Source organism: Podarcis raffonei, chromosome 9 (genome assembly GCF_027172205.1).
Source record: "Podarcis raffonei isolate rPodRaf1 chromosome 9, rPodRaf1.pri, whole genome shotgun sequence".
Taxonomy (NCBI): domain Eukaryota; kingdom Metazoa; phylum Chordata; class Lepidosauria; order Squamata; family Lacertidae; genus Podarcis; species Podarcis raffonei.
The window spans coordinates 27,285,402-27,306,307 of record NC_070610.1 but is presented as its reverse complement, the minus strand read 5'-3'; the positions used below and the strand labels follow the sequence as shown (position 1 = coordinate 27,306,307).

The window sequence follows — 20,906 nt, the reverse complement described above, 5'->3', positions numbered from 1 at the left end:
CATTTGTAGTTGATCCCAAAGATTAGATGTATACTGACCAACAAATGTATTTGGATAGCACTCAATGTTAAACACAATGTTTTGAATTATAATTGCAAGTTTAACTGAGTAAAGTGGTGAGCCACTTATTTTTTTGTTTGGGGAACTTTCATTCTTTTAATTTAGCAGATGGAAACCTTTACTGCAATATGAAGAAACAGATCACATTCCTTATTTCTTTGATGGGATATCAACAGCTTAGCAATATATTTGGTACTCTGTGTCCTGAGATTTTCAAAGGGGCCACGAATATTTCTCCTTTATTAAGAGTTAACTGTCAGGCCGACAGTCTCTTCTACTGTTCAGCAGTACAGTCATCCAAGACAACAATTTATTTGTACGTAATGAAATCTGATTTTACTAATGTTGGTATTTTTGATTCCTTAAAATACATTTTCCATTGTCAGGACTGTACAATGGTAGTTTCACACTGTGTTAGGTTACAAATTCCCATTTTGGTAATACCTTCGGTAAGAAATTGTGTTCTGCTGAATGTAGAAATCACATGAACCACCTGTATTTTCTCTGTGCCTGGGAGGAGACAAAGATTATTGATGCTCCTTTAGCATTTGTTTGTCTGTCTGCTGAATGTTTTTATTTTCTTGCTAGTGATGAGGAGCGGTACAGGTACAGAGAATATGCAGATAGAGGCTATGAACGGCATAGAACAAGCAGAGAGAAAGAAGAACGACACCGAGAAAGGAGACATCGAGAAAAGGAAGAGACAAGACACAAGTCATCACGAAGGTTAGCTCTTTAATAATCTTTGAAGTAATGCTGTGGGATGATTGAAGTGTCATGGGAAGACCTTGGCTATTGATGTGCTGCTTTTTAGTTGCTGACATTTAAAAATAGCCAGAAGTTGAGAATATACCAGTAGGATATTAGCCCTTGTGTCATATGACCAGGATATAAGTTTCAGCCATGGGTGGTGGATTATTAGGATTTCTCAACCAATTGCATATTTTAGTTGATGCCCTAGAATAGATGTTAAAGGAAAGCCTCCGCAGCCACAATCTCTGTGTTCTCTTTGGGCAGCGTGAACATTGGGAGTCACTTGGGCAGAGCGGGGAAGAGGTGGCATTGCTGCCTCCACCAATGGCAGCGGGCTCAAACCTTCCAAGGCGAGCTACTACTAGCAGCAGTGTCAGCTGCTGATGCTCGGGGGGGGCAGTTAGTTGGGGATTTGCAAGCCTGGGGTTCTGGAAGCTGCCAGACAGTGCCCATCTCAGGCATTGATCCTAGATGTACCAATGACACCAATTGAAGCCTGCAGTTATATTTATTCTATTGTGTGAGAAAGGAAACTAAAAGGCGGGCTTAGATTATTAGAAGTTGATCTTGGTCACCGAGCAACTCTTCAGATCATTGTTGCAAACCTATTTTAAGGCTGCCTCTTAAATGTAGTACTTTCTATGTAGAATCCTATTAAAAATCTCTGTTCTCCTTGACCAACCAACTCTAGCCCTATAACGTTACTTTGATTATGTGATGGCAAAGATTTTCATTGCTGCTATAGGTGCCAGGCAACCCGCCCAGAGTAAATACTGACAGGTTTTTTTCTTCACTCCCTTTCTAGTTTTAATTTGCCCATGCTTAGGGGTCACGTGGTGATGCCATCACATGTACTTAGTCCTGTGACATCATCAGGCTAATTATTTAAGAAGTAGCTTCCGTTCAGGGTGGCGCACTGAGCTTGAGACTCCCATTTAATAGCTCTGTGTCATTTCTTTTTCTTGTCCCCGCTTAGTAACAGCAGGCGTCGCCATGACAGTGAAGAGGGAGAGAGCCACAGGAGGCACAAACACAAAAAATCAAAAAAGAGCAAAGAAGGAAAAGAGTCGGCTGGTGGCGAGCCTGCCCCGGAACAGGAAAACATGGATGCTACTCCTGCGGAATAGGCATGTGTGGTTTTTGTCTACTTGCTTAAATTAGTGCCAGAAATAGACGGCTCTCAATCCTAATTATTTTTTCTGGGTCTAAAAAAATTACTCTTCATCTTGTTCTGTTAGCATAAAGCGTAAGTTTAATTTGGAATTTTGAAAATAAAAAAAGCATTTTTCATGTTAAAACACATTGTTTGTCTTGCCTATGCAACTAGAAAAAAGGACGGTAACACATAAGGTACACACGGAGAATTGTGCTTGGATAGTGAGGTTGTGCACTGTTACACAAACTCCGTCAAAGTGCAGTGTGCAGATGTAATGCAGAGGGTTTTTCCCCCAAAGAGTAAAGAAAGTGACTGTACCACAAATGAGGTGTCCCATCTGATCAACATACACAGATCCTAGTAGAATGAATTGGAACCAACATTTGTTTTGGCTCTTCAGATGGATGCTGTTATGTAACTCTTTAATTTTTAAAACAGCCAGATCTTCAAATAAGTCTGAGTCTTGGCTACTACTGTACAGTACTAAGTAGCCTTTGTATTTGATGCTTCCCTGCTCTCTTTGATCTCCACTAGTTTTCCCCTCAGCTACTTAATCCAGGCAAACCAGGCAATTTCTCCTCCTCTTCTCTGTCTATGCTGGTAGCTTGCTACACCTTCCTTCCTTCCTTTCATTATTATGTTGATTCAGAACTGACCATCACAGAAGATTGTGAGCAAAACTGAGTAAAATAGGGCAGAACACTCGGTTCATGCCACGAATTAGATCCACAGGGGAGAAATGCATTTTTTGTGCTTTTATTTAATGAAAATAACCTGGCTTTACAAATTACAGTTATTTTAATGGTAAAAATGAAATTTCATTCACAGTTATTACATACCGGGAAACAAAATATTTAAAAATATCTGATCCATACTGATCACAAAGTGGGATTTCATGTATTCAATCAGACTGCTTTCTATGTCTTGGAATAGATGCTGTCAACATAATAGAAAAGTATTGCAACAGTTATTCAGGAGTTCAGAATATTTTCAAATTACAGGTCTAAAGTGGTTTTCCTTGTTTATAAACTGTTGGTGGAGCATGTTTCTACTGCTGCTTGGAATAGATATAAAAATACAAACATGAGACATAGCGCAGTAAAGATGTGTACCCTAACTTATGATCTCAGTAGACTTCCATACTTTAAAATTGCATGTTTTTCTAACACATACCACACATTATTTTTTTCTTCAGACCATTCTGTTTGTGTTATGCACATTTATACTTCACAACGTTTTCTTTTACAAGTATACAGTTGACCAGAAAGTGGAGTAAACAAACGTCCATATTAAGTGGCTGATTTTGTGTCAGATAATTTTTCGCTCTCCATTTGCGATACATCTTTATAAAAAAGTGCCAGGCCAGGACACAATGGTGAGAGAAATTTTCCCCTTCAGTTCTTTGAGCATCCTTGCCAAACAGGCATGCACCATACCTGAGATACTCCTACCATTAACTGCAAGGAGGATGTCACCACACCTGGAAGGAGGCAATATAAAATTGGTTAGTGGCACTTCAGCAGCTCCAAGGCAGGAATAGCTTGCACACCCCTACTCATTTTTATCAGAAAGGTAGCAGATATGAGGGGAAATGAGAATAGCCAAGTCAGGTATTGCTAATTAATGCCAGCTGAATAGACTTGTTTTATATAAATGCTTCAGATTTCAGTCTGACACTTCCAGAGGCAATGACTTTTATAACATCATGTGTCTGCAAGACTTTTGGACTGTGTTTCTAGTGTTTTTAATACTCTGTAAAAAATATACCCCTGCATTTTTTTCTAATTTCTTGTTAATATTTTGATTTGCAAACACCTGCATTTATAAAGTTCTCCATTTCACCAATGGAATTGAATCAGAATTTGCAAACCACACGACTCTTTGAATTTGAACTCAGAAGTGAACATTCCGTTCTTCCCAGTTCTTCCTATTTAGGAATCACTTTGCTTTTGAAAACAGTTAGGGTTCTATGTGTCCTGCCCTATAGCTCTATCTTCTGTTATGGATTTTACTGCACTGGCATAAAATTAAGCCTACTTTGATCTTTAAGAACCCCTTGACTCCTTCCAGGCTTCAGCTTTCTCTGCAGACAAGAAGGTATTTCAAGATTAGTACCATGCCCTTCTCCCTGCCTCAACTGTTCCAGTATAAGCAGAAGTACTGCCACACATGGTGCTTTGTGGCTTGCAGCTAAATGAAAGGAGAAAGCAGTTTGAGTACTGTGCCTGGTCAGCCTTTCAAACTAAGGGGTTGAGTTTTGCACTGGTGAACCTGAGCCCCAAGTGCTGGTTTGATATGTTGCTCAGCAGCGTAGAATTGGACCTTTGGGGTCAATTCTCACAAGCTAGGTGAGTAAAACATACCGTATTTTTTGCTCTATAGGACGCACTTTTTCCCCTTCAGAAATGAAGGGGAAATGTGTGTGCGTCCTATGGAGCGAAGACACCATAGCCCTGCGACCCTCTCCCGGCTGGAGAGGTAAAGCGGGGCTATGGCAGGAGCCTCCATAGGCGCACGTTACCTCTTCACCTGGGAGAGGGTCGCGGGGGGCTAAAGCAGCCCCCCGCGACCCTCTCCCAGGTGACGCGCGCCTATGGCAGGAGCCTCCATAGGCGCGCGTCACCTCTCCAACCGGGAGAGCGCGGCGGGGCTAAAGCAGCCCCCCGCGACCCTCTCCCAGCTGGAGAGGTGACGCGCGCCTATGGCAGGAGCCTCCATAGGCGCGCGTCACCTCTCCAGCCGGGAGAGCGTGCGCGGGGCTAAAGAAGCCATAGCCCGGGACCCTCTCCCAGCTGGAGAAGTGACCCTTGACTATGGCAGCAGCGCCTCTCTGCTGCGCCTTTCCGCTGCTCCCTGACCTGCTCTTTGGGGCTGGTGGTGGGCTTCCCCCCGCCAGCCCCAAAGAGCAGGTCGAAAGGAACCTGAAGCCTGGAGAGCGAGAGGGGTCGGTGCGCACCGACCCCTCTCGCTCTCCAGGCTTCCAAGGTAGCCGCCTGAACGCACCTTAAACGGCACCTTGTTTTAGAGCGGGAAAACAAGAGGGGGGAAATTCTGCCACTCTCTGCGCAGCGCCTCCTGCCGCTTCGCTGAAGGGGCGCTGGGCAGAGAGCGGAAGAATTTTTTTTCCCTTGTTCTCCCCCCTCTAAAACAAGGTGCGTCCTATTGTCCGGTGCGTCCTATGGTGCGAAAAATACGGTACTTGCGGAGGTTGTGACTGCATTTCTGAGCTTTCACATACCTTCCCCCACATACAAAATGTGCTGTGTGGTCAGGCATGTATGCATGTGAACGCCAATATACATAAACACTGCCTGCCTGCGTGATCCATCCATCACAAAACAGGAGTGAAGTGATTTGATGGACAGAGTGTATATGCCTAATCCCGCCTCACATTCCCACATGGAGAGCATGCAAGTTTAAGAAACCTGTTGTATGTTAATACTGCACATCAAACTGATACATGAACCAGCAGCCCCAGTTAACTGAGAACTGTTGTGATAACCTGGATGGGAATGATTGGCTTATAAATAACTGCTAAACAATGTGGTTTCATTACCTGATTCTTCCATCGTTATACGCTGGTGTTCCTCCAACAATGGATTTGATAAAGAATGGCTTGTTCCCACTTTGTTCTTCATAACCCCCCACGATACTGAAGCCAAGACTTCCCGCTGTATTTCTTCGTAATACAATTTCTTTGCAGCTGTATAAATACCTAAGGAAAAAAATCATTCTACTTAATGGTCTGTTGTACAATTAAAATTATTGATGATATCATGCTCATTCACCTTTTTTTGGCATATTGGACTTGAAAAGAAATGTATATGCCAGATCGGTATAGTTTGCACAAACTTCTAGTTTCAGTTTGGATGTTTTACACATACATTTAGCAGCATTGTACAGACTAAGTTTCACCCATAAATATTCTGTTCTTGGGGTTTTCCAGGGAAACTTCTTATCTGCCTGTTTGGATTAAAAACCTAGTTCGGATTATAAAATGGATAAGGGTAGTGACCTTCGTGTAATATAGAGCACCTTATTTTTCTGTCTGAAGAAGGGTTTTGTACAAATTGGACCTGTCCTGTTCTTGCTGTTGGGTCCAATAAAGCCTGTCACAGACACCAAAGTAGCAACCACCCTTTTAGTATCTTTGTCTTACAAGCACTAAGAAAAATATGCTTTAATTTTGAGGAGGTATTTAAAAACAATCCTTTAAAATGATGTTTCCATTTTGGGGGGGTATTTGTTTGTTTGCTTGTTCTTCAGGGTTTTTATGGTACTGCTGGATGAGGCCCTTGAGAACTACAAATATTCACCTGCTGGCAAGATACAGGGTACTTGTTTGTGCAACAGTTAGCTGGCTGCTAATGTGAAAAGCAGGAGCCTCTTGGCCCTTGTGCACAAGGCTCGCTCTATTGCTTTGCCATCTGTGTGGGGCTTTTAGCATCCTGAATCCCATTTCTCATAAAGACATAAAACTCACTAGATTTAACAGGGCTTTCCAAGGTCATGACCAAATGTTACCAGAATTTAGCCATTATTGATTGCTACTCACTAAGTCACATATCAACATTCTGTTAAGTAAGAGCATGGAGGAAACCAACCTGCTTAAGAGTTTACATAGACAAGGATTTTGAACATATGGAACATACTAAGAGGAGAGCTTGAAGGAACCACTTTTTGGTTTACAGATTATGCTCGTGGCCACACTGCTACACCAGCGTGTGGGTTTAGAGAGCAATAAAATACACTATAACCATGAGACCAAGAACAATTCCAGATCACGAGCTACCATATTCCAAAAACTTAACAAATACTAGATTGCAAACTAGCTTGCAATTTGCTGGGTGCTCAAACTTTGGATAATATCTTGAGCTTCCACAATATCAAACATATCAAAATTAGGAATCTTCTCTGATGTATAGTGTATGATTTGACCTTTTTGTCAAATGTTGATTGTTGGATGGAAAGGCAGGGGAGAAATGTGACAAATGTTTGAACAAGGCTTTCAAGAATACAGCTATGGTAGCTTTAGAGCTTTGAAAAGAACTGAAGTAGTTAAGGCAGCAGCTCTGGCCAAAGGAATTACAGTCGTACCTTGGAAGTCGAACGGAATCCATTCAGGAAGTCCATACAACTTCCAAAACATTCAGAAACCAAAGCGCAGCTTCTGATTGGCTGCAGGAAGTTCCTGCAGCCAATCAGAAGCCACGGAAGCCCCGTCAGACGTTTGGCTTCCAAAAATAGTTCGAAAACCGGAACACTCACTTCTGGGTTTGGATCGTTTGGGAGCCAAGGCATTTGAGATCCAAGGTACGACTGAACCAGAAAAAATACCCAGTTTGTCATTTGACAGCCATGTGATGCAGGTGGGTGGCTCAACCAAAAATTTATTACTGTACAAGAAAATTGGGTGGGGTGTTTGCTGGTCAGCACTGCCTTTCTTGGTTAGTAAAGGCTGGGAATGGCTTGGATTATCCAGTGAAACAAGCTGTATTAAAAGATGGGGAGGGCTGGGGGGAGGTGGTTAGATGTGTTTTGTTACAGATCAGACTTACAAACACAAAACATATCAGACTTCCTGTGTGTATGTAACGTATGTGTAAGTGCATTAGGCAACTGCCCTGAAATGAGTGCTTTTTAAAGTAGAGTATCGTCTCTAAAGCTATTTATGTCATTTGACCCTCTTTTATTTACCTGATCATTTCATTACTTAGCTTGTGAAGCTCCCAAGGCCAAAACCATTTGGAAAACTACTGTAAACTGTTGGGATGCAATGCTGGAGAAAATAGGATTTGTTAGACAAACCTAAGTAAATAAAACTCAATTGCAAGCAGCACACAAGAGGTATCAAGCTGAAAAACATCTCCCCTGGTGAACAACGGATTAACTTGATCTATGATTGTGCGAAATGTTTCTCCAGGGAATTATGGAGCTTGACAAGCCTTATGACCCTAAAAGTTGCTCCTGGCTTTTAAACTGACCTGGAGAAGCAAAGTCCTTACACCCAAATCTGTTCCTTGTTGCAAGAGGAGTTTCCTCCTTGCCCTGGTACCTGCCTTGCAGCCTTAAGACCATGCAGAGGGAGGCAAACGCAGAAGGGATGTTCGAGAGTTGCACTGCTATTGCCATCACTGGGAATCATGACGTGACAGTTGGGGTTGGAACTGGGCTCAGAATCAGTTTTCAAAGTGATTTTTTGAAGCTGGCCACATGAGCTTGCTGCAAACCTTTTGGGCTTTCAATTCCACACGTTCCAAAGCATCTGACTGATTCTGAATATTTGAGGTTACCACTAGTTGGAAGTTAGGGGCAGTGAACCCTATGGACTTGTCCATTAGCAACAGCTGTATGAAAAGCCCTAAGAAAACTGTCGATTGTGATTCATTATGTGTTTCTGTTGGTGCCAAACTGAACAGTGCACAAAAAAAGGTTCTAGCACTGTCTTTCCAAAATGAATCGAGGAACAAAGTTTATCAATGCACAGACAAGCAGAGCCCACACCCATCTGATCTGCTTGTCACAGTGAAGGCAGCCAGAAGTAGTAAACAAACAAACAAAAAGCAAAAAAAAAACCCTTTGCTTTTCAGCCTTGTAAATGCCATTGCAGTGGTTACGTGCTTTGCTTGGCTTCATGACGGAAGGACAGCCGTTTCATTGAGGTGGAATTTCTAAATTGGTCTTTGGTGAGTCATCGTTTAGATGCTCTGGCAGTGCATGAGCAACAACTGCCTGCCCTCCCTGCATTATGAGTAAAATAAATGCTGTTACGAAACAGACATGCTTGCTAAAACTCATCAGTCAGAACTACAGACTGAAGTTTATTTTTCTGGAAACTTGAGAGGAAGGAGCAAAGGACTACTGAATGCAGAGTGGACAGGAAAAGAACAAAGGAACCCAGGGTCTGAAAATATGTGAATAACCTTAAATACTAATTTTAGGTGGCTATCTACCTATAAATACCAGAGAGAATGATCCAGGAAATGCATACGATAGTAACCCCCCAATTACTGCTACTCTTATTACTGATAAGATTTAAAGTAGACCCTTAGCGGTTTCTTTGTAATGCTCGAACGGTAAGCACAGCACACGCAGTAAGTAGTTCAATTCAGTTGCTGCAACTCCCATTTGCACCAAGTTGTGTACCTTTTACTGGCTTAAAATGCAGCAAGGTTGTTCCCCCAACATAGACATTCATGCACTGCATTTCAAATTGCATTTGCATTGTACACATCAGCATAGTTTGATGCGTTTCCAAAGTCGCATCCGCACCGGTAGATGGATGGGGTGCGGGTATCCTCATACAGCTTATGTTTTCACACCCGGTGGTAGATGGTTTGAGGGAAAACACATAAAAACGCAGCATTTCTCAACAAACTACAGGATGGATTGCGGCTAACCCTGTGTGCCCCGGGGCTTCACAAACAGCAGAGCAATAGTGCTGGATTTAAGGGAAATGGAAGTGTATATACAGCCTAAAGAGCGAGGCTTCCCCTTTCTGCTACACTTGCCTTGGCATCTGCCGAAGGATAAGGCTGCTCTCATTGGCCATAGGATATCAGCCAATGGCAACTTTGCTCTCCACTCCAAAATATATTCTTTCATCTTTGTCTTCACTGCCCCCTGCTCTCCCCTTCTTGCCTCCCGTCCTCCTCCTCCTCCTTCCTGTTCACCCCTTCCTTTGCTCTCCCTCCTCCAACTCTCCTACTACAGTATTTCTGCAGTGATTTATTAGGTTTTCAAGAAGCTGCGCATGCTGCTTTAAGTACGGTTTCCAAAATGCAATTAATACCTTAAAACAACAACAACAACAAATGATTTCTCGGTCATCTGCACTCCCAGCAACGAGCCTAAAACATACTGCATCCAGGATCATTATTTCCCACCCACGCGGTCCCTCAAGACAGCTTGATAACTGCAGGAAGGTTTTGGGAAAATATCCTTGAGGCCCATCTGACCTGCCTTAAAAGAACTGCTGGGCAGTTGCCCTCACCAGTACCAAATGGGAACTCTGGTACTGAGAGGTTACATTCTCAGACGAGGGGGAAATGAGTTAATGTGTGTTAATGTGATGCATGCTCTGGTAACAGGACCTGAAAAAGGGCTTCCAGATGTGAGGCACTGAGCTCAGAGAGTCCAATATGGAGAAATAAGACGGTGAGCATAAACTCACTTAGGTAAGATTAAAGTATCTGATAACCTGCTCTGTTAAGCGTTTTGACTCCTGGGTGCCTGGCCAAACAAGTACTAGCAAGAAATACACCTCTGTTCCTATTGATTATAATCAGTGTCCAGATGCCTCTTGCTACTGACTGCCCTCTCCCCTTTAATAATCTGAATTTAAGAAGACCGATGTACCAGTTTGGCATACTAATCCCTTCTGGTGTTCGTATACACTGTGGCCCTTTTCTGCAAGTGGTGCTGCAGCTGGAGATAGGATTACAATGAATTTCCTGTTTGCAGACCTGCTGACATTGTGGGCGATTTTCCTTCAGTAAAAGAGGCCATGGGGGGAAGGGGAAGGATGGGGAAGCGGTAGTGCCTGCATACAGACTTGGAATAAGGCAAAGGAATCCCGGTGAAAACTGCTGCTTTATAGAGAAAATTCTTTCCACCAAGATCTTTTTTAAAAAACTTTGTTTTCCATGTTGTGAGCAAAAGCATGGCATTTCTTTTAGCACTGAGGGAATCTGTTGGGGGTTAAAGGTAAAGGGACCCCGACCATAAGGTCCAGTTGCAGATGACTCGGGTTGTGGTGCTCATCTCAACTTTATTGGCCGAGGGAGCCACCGTACAGCTTCCGGGTCATGTGGCCAGCATGACAAAGCCGCTTCTGGCGAACCAGAGCAGCGCACGGAAACTGCGTTTACCTTCCCACCGGAGCAGTACCTATTTATCTACTTGCACTTTGACGTGCTTTAGAACTGCTAGGTTGGCAGGAGCAGGGACCGAGCAATGGGAGCTCACCCCGTCGCGGTGATTACCATGCCTCATTTACAGGGCTGACACCTTTTAACTGCCATCTTCCTGTGTCTTCAAAAGCTGAATGGCGGTGTGCAGAAATTCAGCAGGTGAAGCTTTCCCTATCTCAGAAGCGCAGTGACTGTGAGTCATTTTCTGTCATGCAACTGTTAAAAACCGTAAGAACCCTGCCTTCCCACCAATAATAATAAATGATGATAATAATAGTTATTGTTTATTAAATTTGTAATGACCCATCTTTTAAGATTTCACAGAAAGCTGTTCATGGGGGCGGCTTCCTTATGCGGTAAAGGGGATAACCAGCCCATTTCATTATTGGCTAGTGCATGCCAACAGTGCAGGAACTCACCGTGAATGCCTCTCCTGTTCTCTTACAATGGCAATGGTGCCCACCTGAGAGGTACCGGAACTGAGTTCTGGTGATTTCTGGCTGGAAAGAAGCCCTGCATGCCAGGCATATTGCATCAGCATCTCTAAGAACAGGGGCTCAAAGAAACTCCCAAGGACCACTTTTCTCCTTTCAGTGACCTAAGAGGACACGTTGCTATGCTAGCCAGAGAAAAACATGCTTGTTACAGTTTCAGCTCAGGGCTTTTAAAAACCCATCCTGTTAAGTTGTTTGTTTTTCCTCTCATGTGCCCCATGGCCAGTGTGGTGTAGTGGTTAAAAGCGGCAGATTTGTAATCTGGGGAACTGGGTTCGTGTCTCCGCTCCTCCACATGCAGCTGCTGGGTGACCTTGGGCCAGTCACACTTCTTTGAAGTCTCTCAGCCCCACTCACCTCACAGAGTGTTTGTTGTGGGGGAGGAAGGGAAAGGAGAATGTTAGGCGCTTTGAGACGCCTTAAAGGGCGTGAAAGGCGGGATATCAAATCCAAACTCTTCTTCCCTGTACTATGACAGGCCTCTCTAAATCTCTCCCTGGTCATCTTCCATCCTTTTCTCTCTGCTCCAGGGTTGGGAATCTTCTTCAGCCCAAGGTCCATATTCTCTAGCAGGTAACTTTCTGGGGCGCAGTTGCCAACGCTGAGCGTGGAAACAGATACGGCCTTTGTACAGTAGGCTGCAGTCCAGCCATTCAAACGAACAGAGGGTTCAGCACAAAATGGAAGAGGACTTGGTACAGATCAAGGGCACCTTCCAGCCAGGCAAAAGACCTTGAAGATGTGGAGGTGGGCCTTGAGGAGAACCCTGAGGGTCAAAGAAGCCACCTTAGGCTACTGTGCTCATGATACCCCACCCCTTCTCTACTCCATAGCAATTGTCTCTCTGCACCAGGGCATAATCTATTCTCCTTGTTGGTTCTGCACCACCATCTTTTAGTTACCTCCTTTATCTGTTGCTGTATCAAGAAGTCTTCCAATTCTTATTCCCCCTCCCCCATTCTCTCCACTCTCATCTCCTGGCAAACTGTCCTCCATTCACTGCAGTTTTAATGCTTGTTCCATTTCTGTTTCTCCTCCCCACCCAGTCCATTTCTCTCCTCTTGGTTGCCAAGTGATCTGGAAGCAGCCCACCAGACTTTCAGCGTAGAAGTCTCAGGCGCCACCTACAACTAGGGACGCTCAAGGATTTAATTTGCTCCATACTTTCAAGCCCTGCAACCCGATTCGCACTCTCTGTACTGTTGTGTCAGCAAGGATGCAGCTATCCTTCTGTTTTTGCGCTCACTCGGTTTTTGTGATGCAGGTCAAAAAAAAAAAAAAACAGTTCCAAAATGGTTTGTTTTCTTGAAAAAACACACTAAAAATAGTTTGGGATGAGGTGGTGGTGTTTTTTTAAGTCACAGATTGAAGTGGAAACAGGGCTTATGAATAAACATATGTAAACTGAGATGGACTGGCAAGAGACTGATCTGCCTATCCCTAGGCTCAAAAGCCCGGTGCCAACTCCACCCTACAAATCAGATTCCGGGAAGCAATTTAGATGGAACGATGCAGGCATTATTCTATGCCTCCTCCCCATTTTTTATGGGCTAGGGTGGTTCCTTGTTCTCACAAAGAAATGGGGAAGTCCCTAAAGCATTGAGTGTTCAGAAAGTCTGCAGGGAGTTCTTGAATAGACACATTTTTTTTTTATGTTAAGGAAGCCTACTTAAGAAGCATCTTCAACAAAGCCCAATCATCACCTAACACAATCTTCTCTCTTTAGTGAATATTGATTTGCCTGCTGCAGAATTCTTCAGCATCCATCAGAGTACCCCCAGTGTGCTGTATTAAAGTGGTTCTGAGAGTACTACATTCAGTTAATGGAGACTCTGGCCAAGCCTGTTGTTGCACCTTACCATTGTGCAAGGGGAAATCTAGAACACATCTCACGGCACTTCCAGCTGCACACTACAGAAGATGGGCAAAGCTCTCTCAATGATTTGTGTCTGCCATTACAAAGCTTCTCATTTGAGGAGTGTTATGCATCTAATAACATATTACTGCTGTATGTGTGATACACATTCTCATTTAGACAGAGGATAAACTAATACAACATAACCTAGATAGTTCATATATTTTGATAAGTGGAAGATGAGATTAAAAAAAAAAGTGTGCAAAGCTGCAAAAGGAGTCTCTTATATAACTAACATTTTCTCACTGATGGGCTGCTGGAGGGAAGATTTAGCTCGAGGGCAGATTTAATTCAGTGTCAGCCTGGTAGGATCTCGTTTTTAAAATTCCAGTTCAGACGAATGCTGCAATGATTTATGCCCCGCGGAGTCATTAAAATGTGCTGTGTGAGTGGGTGACAAAGTACGCACTCTGTGGTTTTACTAAAAATTGCAACACAGCTGCTTCCGGCCCATTAGAGAGGTGAATGTTTTCTTTTCTTCTTTTTTTTGAGGGGGAGGGGGTTTGGATAATTTCAGCCCATGAGCGCGTACACAGTTTTTGAACATCTGGGCAAAGTCAAACAATTTAAAATGGCATATAACTGAAACGGTGTCTGTGCAGTCTGCAAGCTGCAGGGACTGTCTGGAAGGACGCAGGGTGGTCTGGTGTTCAAGATCCTGTATTCTAAGAGCATAGATGCAATCTCCGCAGGGTTTCCCTCACTACTTTGAGAGCCAGACACATTTTCAGAAATGGGCCTGCTCAGGATCTTTTCTGCTCCCTTAAATACAGTCCTTTCTGTCCTTTCCAAGTCTGGAATTAATTCAGGTGTCAATGCAATGCATCAACTCAGGGGAAAGAGTCAGGTAAGCACCCCAAAGCTATCAATAGTGAACCTGTGGCCCTCCAAGTGATGCTACTGGACTTTGCGATGTGGGTGGCGCTGTGGTCTAAACCCCTGAGCCTCTTGGGCTTCCTGGTCAGAAGATTGGTGGTTTGAATCCCCGCAACAGGGTGAGCTCCTGTTGCTCTTACCCAGCTCCTGCCAACCTAGCAGTTCAAAAGTACACCAGTGCAAGTAGATGAATAGTTAGCCCTGTGGTAGGAAGGTAAACAGCGTTTCTGTGCACTCTGGATTCCATCACGGTGTTCCGTTGCACCAGAAGCGGTTTAGTCATGCTGGCCACATGACCTGGAAAGCTGTCTGCACTGCAGCTAATGAGCGCTGCAACCCTATAGTCGCCTTTGACTGGACTTAACCGTCCAGGGGTCCTTTACCTTTTACCTGTACTGGACTACACTTCCAATCAGTGCTGGCCACTAGACATGCCAGATGGAGCTGATGGGAATTAAGAATCCATGAACATCGGAAGGGCCACAGATCCCCTATCCCTGCCATAGACCCTTTCCTCCACAATCCCTTTCAGCACATGGAAACACTCCTTGGACTTACCGTGGGACCTCGAGCCACATCACCCAGGAAGGAGACCATTCGCTCGGGCTAGACGAGTTCAAACTGGCATCGAGCAATGAGAGGTCATCGCCATCCTCCAAGGTCTTGCAGTCTTTCATTTCTAATGCTTTGAGGACAACAGACGAGGAGATGTTTTTCAAAAGGGCTACAGCCTCCCCACGGCTCACACCTGTCAGATCAATTCCATTCACATTGAGCAGAATATCACCTGGAAGGCAAGAAATGAAGGGAAAAACACCTGTTAGCAGTTAATAAAATACACTTTTGTCATTCAAAGCTGTACCTCTAAACTTAGGAGCGGCCAACTAACAGCTGGGAGGTCCTTAGAGCAGTTTTTCTGCCTTTTATAAAATATGTTTTTGAGGTCAGTTGTAGGGAAAAAAAGGTTTTTCCTTGTTTTGAGTTTGCTCTATCCCAAACCCCATTCTAAGAACAGATGCCAATGGGGAACTTAATGTGTTTTGTACAGTACCCTTAGATATAGATGGGTTGTTGCCTACAGGTTTGGAAGATCTGGATTCAAATTCCAGTTCAACAAGAGGTAGCGTTTGGTATGTTACTGACTTTACTTCAGTTTCTTCCCACCCCAAAATGAGAAAATAATAATTTTGGGGAAAGGTGGTGATATTTGTTGTCCTGAATGAGCTACCAAATGAGTTTGCCTGTGAGCATTGCAAGCAAAATAAAACTGCAATATCCTTCTAGATCTCTGGTTGTAGAAGAGCTGCAATTTAGACTTGTGCTCTGCCAATGAATCACTGAAAGAAAATGCAATGTTGTGTTTGTTTAAAAGTGGACTCCTGTGCTTGCCTACTCAGAAGTATGCCACACAGAATTCCATGGGGTTTACTTAAAGTTAGGTGTGTGCAGCATTGCAGCTTTCGCATTTAACTGTTTCCCCTGAAATCTGTTGGGAATTGTTGTTGTTTTTAACCACCAGTCATTGGCTTGGCCTGCTGCTGTTTTGCTTTAAACATTGCACCAGTTCACTGTTATTAATATCAGCAGGGCTGATTAACTCTAGTTTAGGGTGGTATGAATATGCGCTGTCCCAAATGTCTATGGGTGGAGGGATTATTTTAAGAAATAAAGCACCTTCAGAAACAAAACAAAACTCAAAGGTACAAAGCTAAATTGTCTACTATCTTCCTCACATTGCTGCATGAGAATCACTGTAGGGTTTCAAGAGACCCTCGTCCAAACCCCTGCAATGCAGGAATCACAGGAATCCCTGACAGATGACCATCCCACCTCTGTTAAAAAACCCCAGTGAAGGAAAGTCTGTTCCATCTGACTGCTTCTAGCTACTTTCATGTAATCAGGATGATAGAAAAACCAACACTTTCCGGACTTTCTTCCCAGAGGATACAGCATTCAAATGTTACAATTCCATGTATGTAAGCCAGATAATTACATAGGAAACATGATGATGAATACACAATTGTAAGAAAGCTTCCATTGTCTCCCAAGACAGATGGATGCCAACCAACCAACCAACCAACCACCTTGTGCACAGAGAGAAAGCCATTTCTTGCACTTTAAGCAACCCAATTTTGTGAACAAAAGGCTGCTTAAAGCATGTTAGAAGCTACCTAATTCATTATTAAGCCATTTTGAGAATGATGTGGAATACTAAAACTTTTGAAAACTGAAACCAAATTTCAAAGTGGGTAGTACTCTGAAATACAAGACACCAGTCTTATGAACACCTCCTTGTGGCATCTGGAATAAATTACAAGTGAATTTCTTCTCTGGTTCCAATTTATATTCAACTGTTTTAAACGGTGGCTCCCTTTTGGACCTACATTGCTGATCACGGAGCTTGAGTTTTAACAAATACCGTATTTTTCGCTCTATAACACGCACCTGACCATAACACGCACATCGTTTTTAGAGGAGGAAAACAAGGGAAAAAACATTCTGAATGAAACAGTGGATGTATCATTTTTGTGCTTCATGCTGTGGCCACAGACATGTGATCTGATGGTGAATTTGGGGTGACCCAATGCAAAAATCCTGAGAATTCCTGTGGATCCATGCTTTGTAACCACGTTTTTGCACCATTGCAGCCCCAGGCAACAGTGGGTGCGTGATTTTTTTGGTGCAGGCTGTAGCCATGGACATGCTATGTGATCTGATGGTGAATTTGGGGTGACCCAATACAAAGATCCTGAGAATCCCTGTGGATCCATGCTTTGTAACCACATTTTTGCACCATTGCAGCCCCAGGCAACAGTGGGTACGTGATTTTTTTGGTGCAGGCTGTAGCCATGGACATGCTATGTGATCTAATGGTGAATTTGGGGTGACCCAATGCAAAGATCCTGAGGATCCATGTAGATCCATGCTTTTTAACCACGTTTTTGCACCATTGCAGCCCCAGGCAACAGTGGGTGCGTGATTTTTGGGGGGCAGGCTGTAGCCATGGACATGCTATGTGATCTGATGGTGAATTTGGGGTGACCCAATGCAAAGATCCTGAGGATCCATGCTTTGTAACCACATTTTAAGTGGGGAGGGAAGGAAAAACAAAGAAGGGAAAAGGAGCATGAGAGGAGTGTGCAGAGAAGCAGCTGGCTAAGAATGCAGGAGAGGGATTTAACGGGAGGGAGGAAAGAAAGGCAAAAGTTTCCCCCCACCTACCCACCCAAGCCAGCCAGCTCACGCTCTTTTTCTCTCTCTCTCTCTCAAACCTGCATGTTTTCAGCAGCACCGGACCACAGAGACGACACTCTGCTTTCCCCTCTGCTTGCCTGGAGGGGAGGGGCTTTCCCTGCTCTTTGTTCCGTTTGAGCAAACACAGCAAGGAAACAGAGAAGGGTGGGCAGTAAGACCCTGAGGCAGAATGCAGGAAAGCAGCCACTTCCTCTTTTCTGGTTTCCCTTCTCCGAGACGCGCGATTTGATTTTTGCCTGATTTTTTGGCTCCAGGGACCACACATTCGCTCAATAACACGCACAGACATTTCCCCTTCCTTTTTAGGAGAAAAAATCTGCGTGTTATAGAGGGGAAAATACGGTAGGTTAGATTGACTTCAGGACTGGAAAAAACTTTTTTTATTGGTATTCACTAATAAAGTGACTGGGAGACCAGCTCATTATCATTTTCGTTCCTATATCCTACCTTTCTTGCAATAAGCTCAGAGTATACATAGTGGTTCTCTCACTTTATCCTTAACAACCTTGTGAGTTGGGTTAGGTTGAGAGAGATATATATATTTACATACAAAACATTTGTGATACTTGGCAGCTTTCATAATACTTATTCCAGTAATTCTGAAAATATTTCCATTTCCTATGAAACACATCTGGCCATTATCTGGTTCTCTCTGAGTCAAATAAGACTGTGCACCCATCTCAATAACTGTGGGTGGTGAGTCAGAGTCCTGTTTCTTTTTACAACAATCAACATATTTTCTTATTAAGTCCTTATCTGAACAATACTAAATTATTATACGGTTGAATTATTGTTCAGCAAGAAATTAATTTATGAACAGATTTCCTCGGTCAAGATGGTGACCAGAATTCCTTAAAACTGCCTATCTGGTAATATGTGTGCCGAAAGTCAGCACTATTTGGTGTTATGTCTGAAATCGTATTTAGTCTTCGGGGGGGGTGTCAAAAATCACAGTAAAAGTGACAATATCCCCAGATTTAACATTACCAGGGCATCATGGAGAGTGGGAACTGTACTACAAGGTAACTGAGAACCAGGCCTAACTAAATGCAAGCGCAGAGTTGCGGTTACAGTTCACAAAGACATACTCATCTCAAAAGTGTGCTCTGAATTCCTTTAGTCTCACCTGTTTTGATCCTGCCATCTCTGCTGATGACTCCGCCTGGTTCAACACTTATAACGTAGATAGGCAAATCCCATTCCCTGTGGGAGAAGGCACCACCCGACACAGTCATCCCCAGCGACTCTGCGTTGTCTTTCCGGACGACCACCACCTTTTCATGACAAGTGACCGCATGGAGGCCAGTCTGTGGGGCACAAAGGGCAAACATGAGTAGAGGACATGGACAAAGCTTTTGGATGGTATGATCGTGATCAGCTACTTCATAACATGGTTCACCATAATCTGATGGCCTTTATGATCAGGGTCAATGGTCCATCTAGTCCAGCATCGTGTTCTCAAGGTCACCAACGAGATGCCTGTGGGGAAACTCTCAGCACAACGGTACTCTCTCCTCAGTTTCCAACAGCTGATATTCAGAAGCAGCGCTGCCTCCATCAGTAGAGGTATACATAAGTCGACTGATGCATTGTTTGATCCAAAGCATTTTCTTTTTTAAAAAATGAAACACTAACTTCCAAGGAAGTAATGGTTAAGCATAACACTGGACATCTGACCCAGTTTTGCCTTAATGTTTGAGATTAAATTTCTCCACATGAACAAGATCGTGAGAAGAACATTCCCTGTGAATGCACAGAGGTGCACATTCAGCAGTTGTTTACCTGACAGTATCTTTTCATACCACTATGAAATACAAAAAATGGTTGCAAATTATATTTGTATACAGCCATTCTGCAGAGTGTTTTTTTCTATAGAAACTCTGGGAAGCACATGTCTTAAGGATGAACATGTAAAGAATGCCTGGTGGCAGGTTTCCAGGTGTGTTATAGGTTCCTCTGATCACCTGTACATGTGAGTTCCTGCATTATTGGACAGATTGGCTCCACTTGAAATTGGCAGAATAGTGAAGTTTTGGTGATTTCTGCCCATACACTGCTTTATTCCGGCTATATCCAGGAAATTCCGGGTGTATGGCAACTCTAGAAAAGCCTCCTCCAACCTGGTGCCCTCTAGATGTTGACTACAACTCCCATGATCCTTGACCACTGGCCATGTTGGCTGGGACTGATGAGGCTTATAACACAAAATCTGGTTGGGAAAAGCTAATATATAAGATCTGTTTTTGGCAATCTAGGACCTCCTTAAATTCTGAAATGTACTCTAAGATCCTTTGCAGATTCAAGATAGCTAGGTTCCAGGAATAATTCTAGGAACTTCACTGTGACAGTGCCAAACTCTGATGCATCTAGCAAAGCCTCTAGAATTGTCTTGTGTTCTGATGGATGCTGGTGTGTCCCCTAGATCAATCCCAGGCAGAACTGCAAAATTGCACTTTTCCTGGACTGCAATTCAGTGGCATCTTACGGCTTAAAGCATATATGAAAATGCAAGCAGTGGGATGTGCCTCTATTTGACAAAGGAGCAGCTTACTTGTAAATGAATTTTGCACATACCTCAAACGGCATCCAACTGGATCATATCTTGAGTACATCTCTTGTTTTAAAAATTTAAATAAAGTGTTCTGTTTTCATAAATCAGTTCATCTGAAAAGAATCTCATTTCCAGTCTTGTGATCAGAAATTCTCCTCACTGGCAAGTATTCATTTTTGAGAGGAAATACCTTTTTCATAAGTCAGGGCTGCTTCTCACTTTGTACCCAAAGTATGAAAATTATATGCTTCCTCTGACTCACACATCACTAATGTTGCAGCTATTGCAGGCTGTTTACACACTGTTCTATGAAATAAAATTATGTAAACCCAATTAAGGTTAAAGGTGATGTCCAGAATAGGAATGGGAGCTAAATTTGGTTTTGTTCACATTTTAATGGAAACCTACCTAATTCATACTTTCTGAAACAATATGTGAACCAAAACACAGCTAGCCTTCAAGATGTGCACTTCTCCAAATTTTTCAGTGCAGTTCTCCCACCAAATAATGCGCGCAAAAAAAAAAATCATAACTAGTGAAAATGCCATACAAGTGCGTTTAAGGGTAAATGTTTGCAAAATATGTAAATCAGGCAAAATTGTGTACAAAAATGAGTACATTAGGACTTTAAGAAAAATCACCAAATGATATGGAAATGTGATAAACTGAACCTAAACCTGGAAATGTGAGAAACTCAGGGAAACTGAAATGGATAGATTTGTCTACCCCAGATCAGAAATCAAGTTGTCACCTACTACATTTTGTCGTGATGAAAATTCTGCCACAAGTTTTTCCAAAGCTTTTTTTCAACATGACTTATTGTAAACATAAAGCAACTTGTGGAGTCTCGGCTGACGAAAAGTAGGACAGCAGGGGAGATAAGGATGAAAGGAAAGGAAAGGTTTTATTTTAGTAAACACCACACCAAACCTTG

General features: G+C 43.2%; 2 protein-coding genes across 14 annotated transcripts in view; one reads left to right on the top strand and one right to left on the bottom strand.

The window, feature by feature from the left end:
* Positions 1–2,111, top strand: part of FIP1L1 (factor interacting with PAPOLA and CPSF1) — a 35,371-nt gene extending 33,260 nt beyond the window's left edge. For all 9 annotated transcript variants that reach the window (XM_053404430.1, XM_053404429.1, XM_053404424.1 and 6 more), the window contains 2 exons: positions 649–786; positions 1,790–2,111. In XM_053404430.1, the coding sequence (XP_053260405.1) occupies positions 649–786; positions 1,790–1,940 (289 nt within the window). In that variant the 3' untranslated portion in view covers positions 1,941–2,111. The remainder of the gene's footprint in view (positions 1–648; positions 787–1,789) is intronic.
* A 637-nt stretch (positions 2,112–2,748) lies between these two features.
* LNX1 (ligand of numb-protein X 1) overlaps positions 2,749–20,906 on the bottom strand; it is a 126,634-nt gene continuing 108,476 nt past the window's right edge. For all 5 annotated transcript variants that reach the window (XM_053404416.1, XM_053404419.1, XM_053404418.1 and 2 more), the window contains 4 exons: positions 18,548–18,728; positions 14,725–14,953; positions 5,526–5,684; positions 2,749–3,449 (listed from right to left, as the gene is read on the bottom strand). In XM_053404416.1, coding sequence (XP_053260391.1) covers positions 3,314–3,449; positions 5,526–5,684; positions 14,725–14,953; positions 18,548–18,728 — 705 coding nt within the window. In that variant the 3' untranslated portion in view covers positions 2,749–3,313. The remainder of the gene's footprint in view (positions 3,450–5,525; positions 5,685–14,724; positions 14,954–18,547; positions 18,729–20,906) is intronic.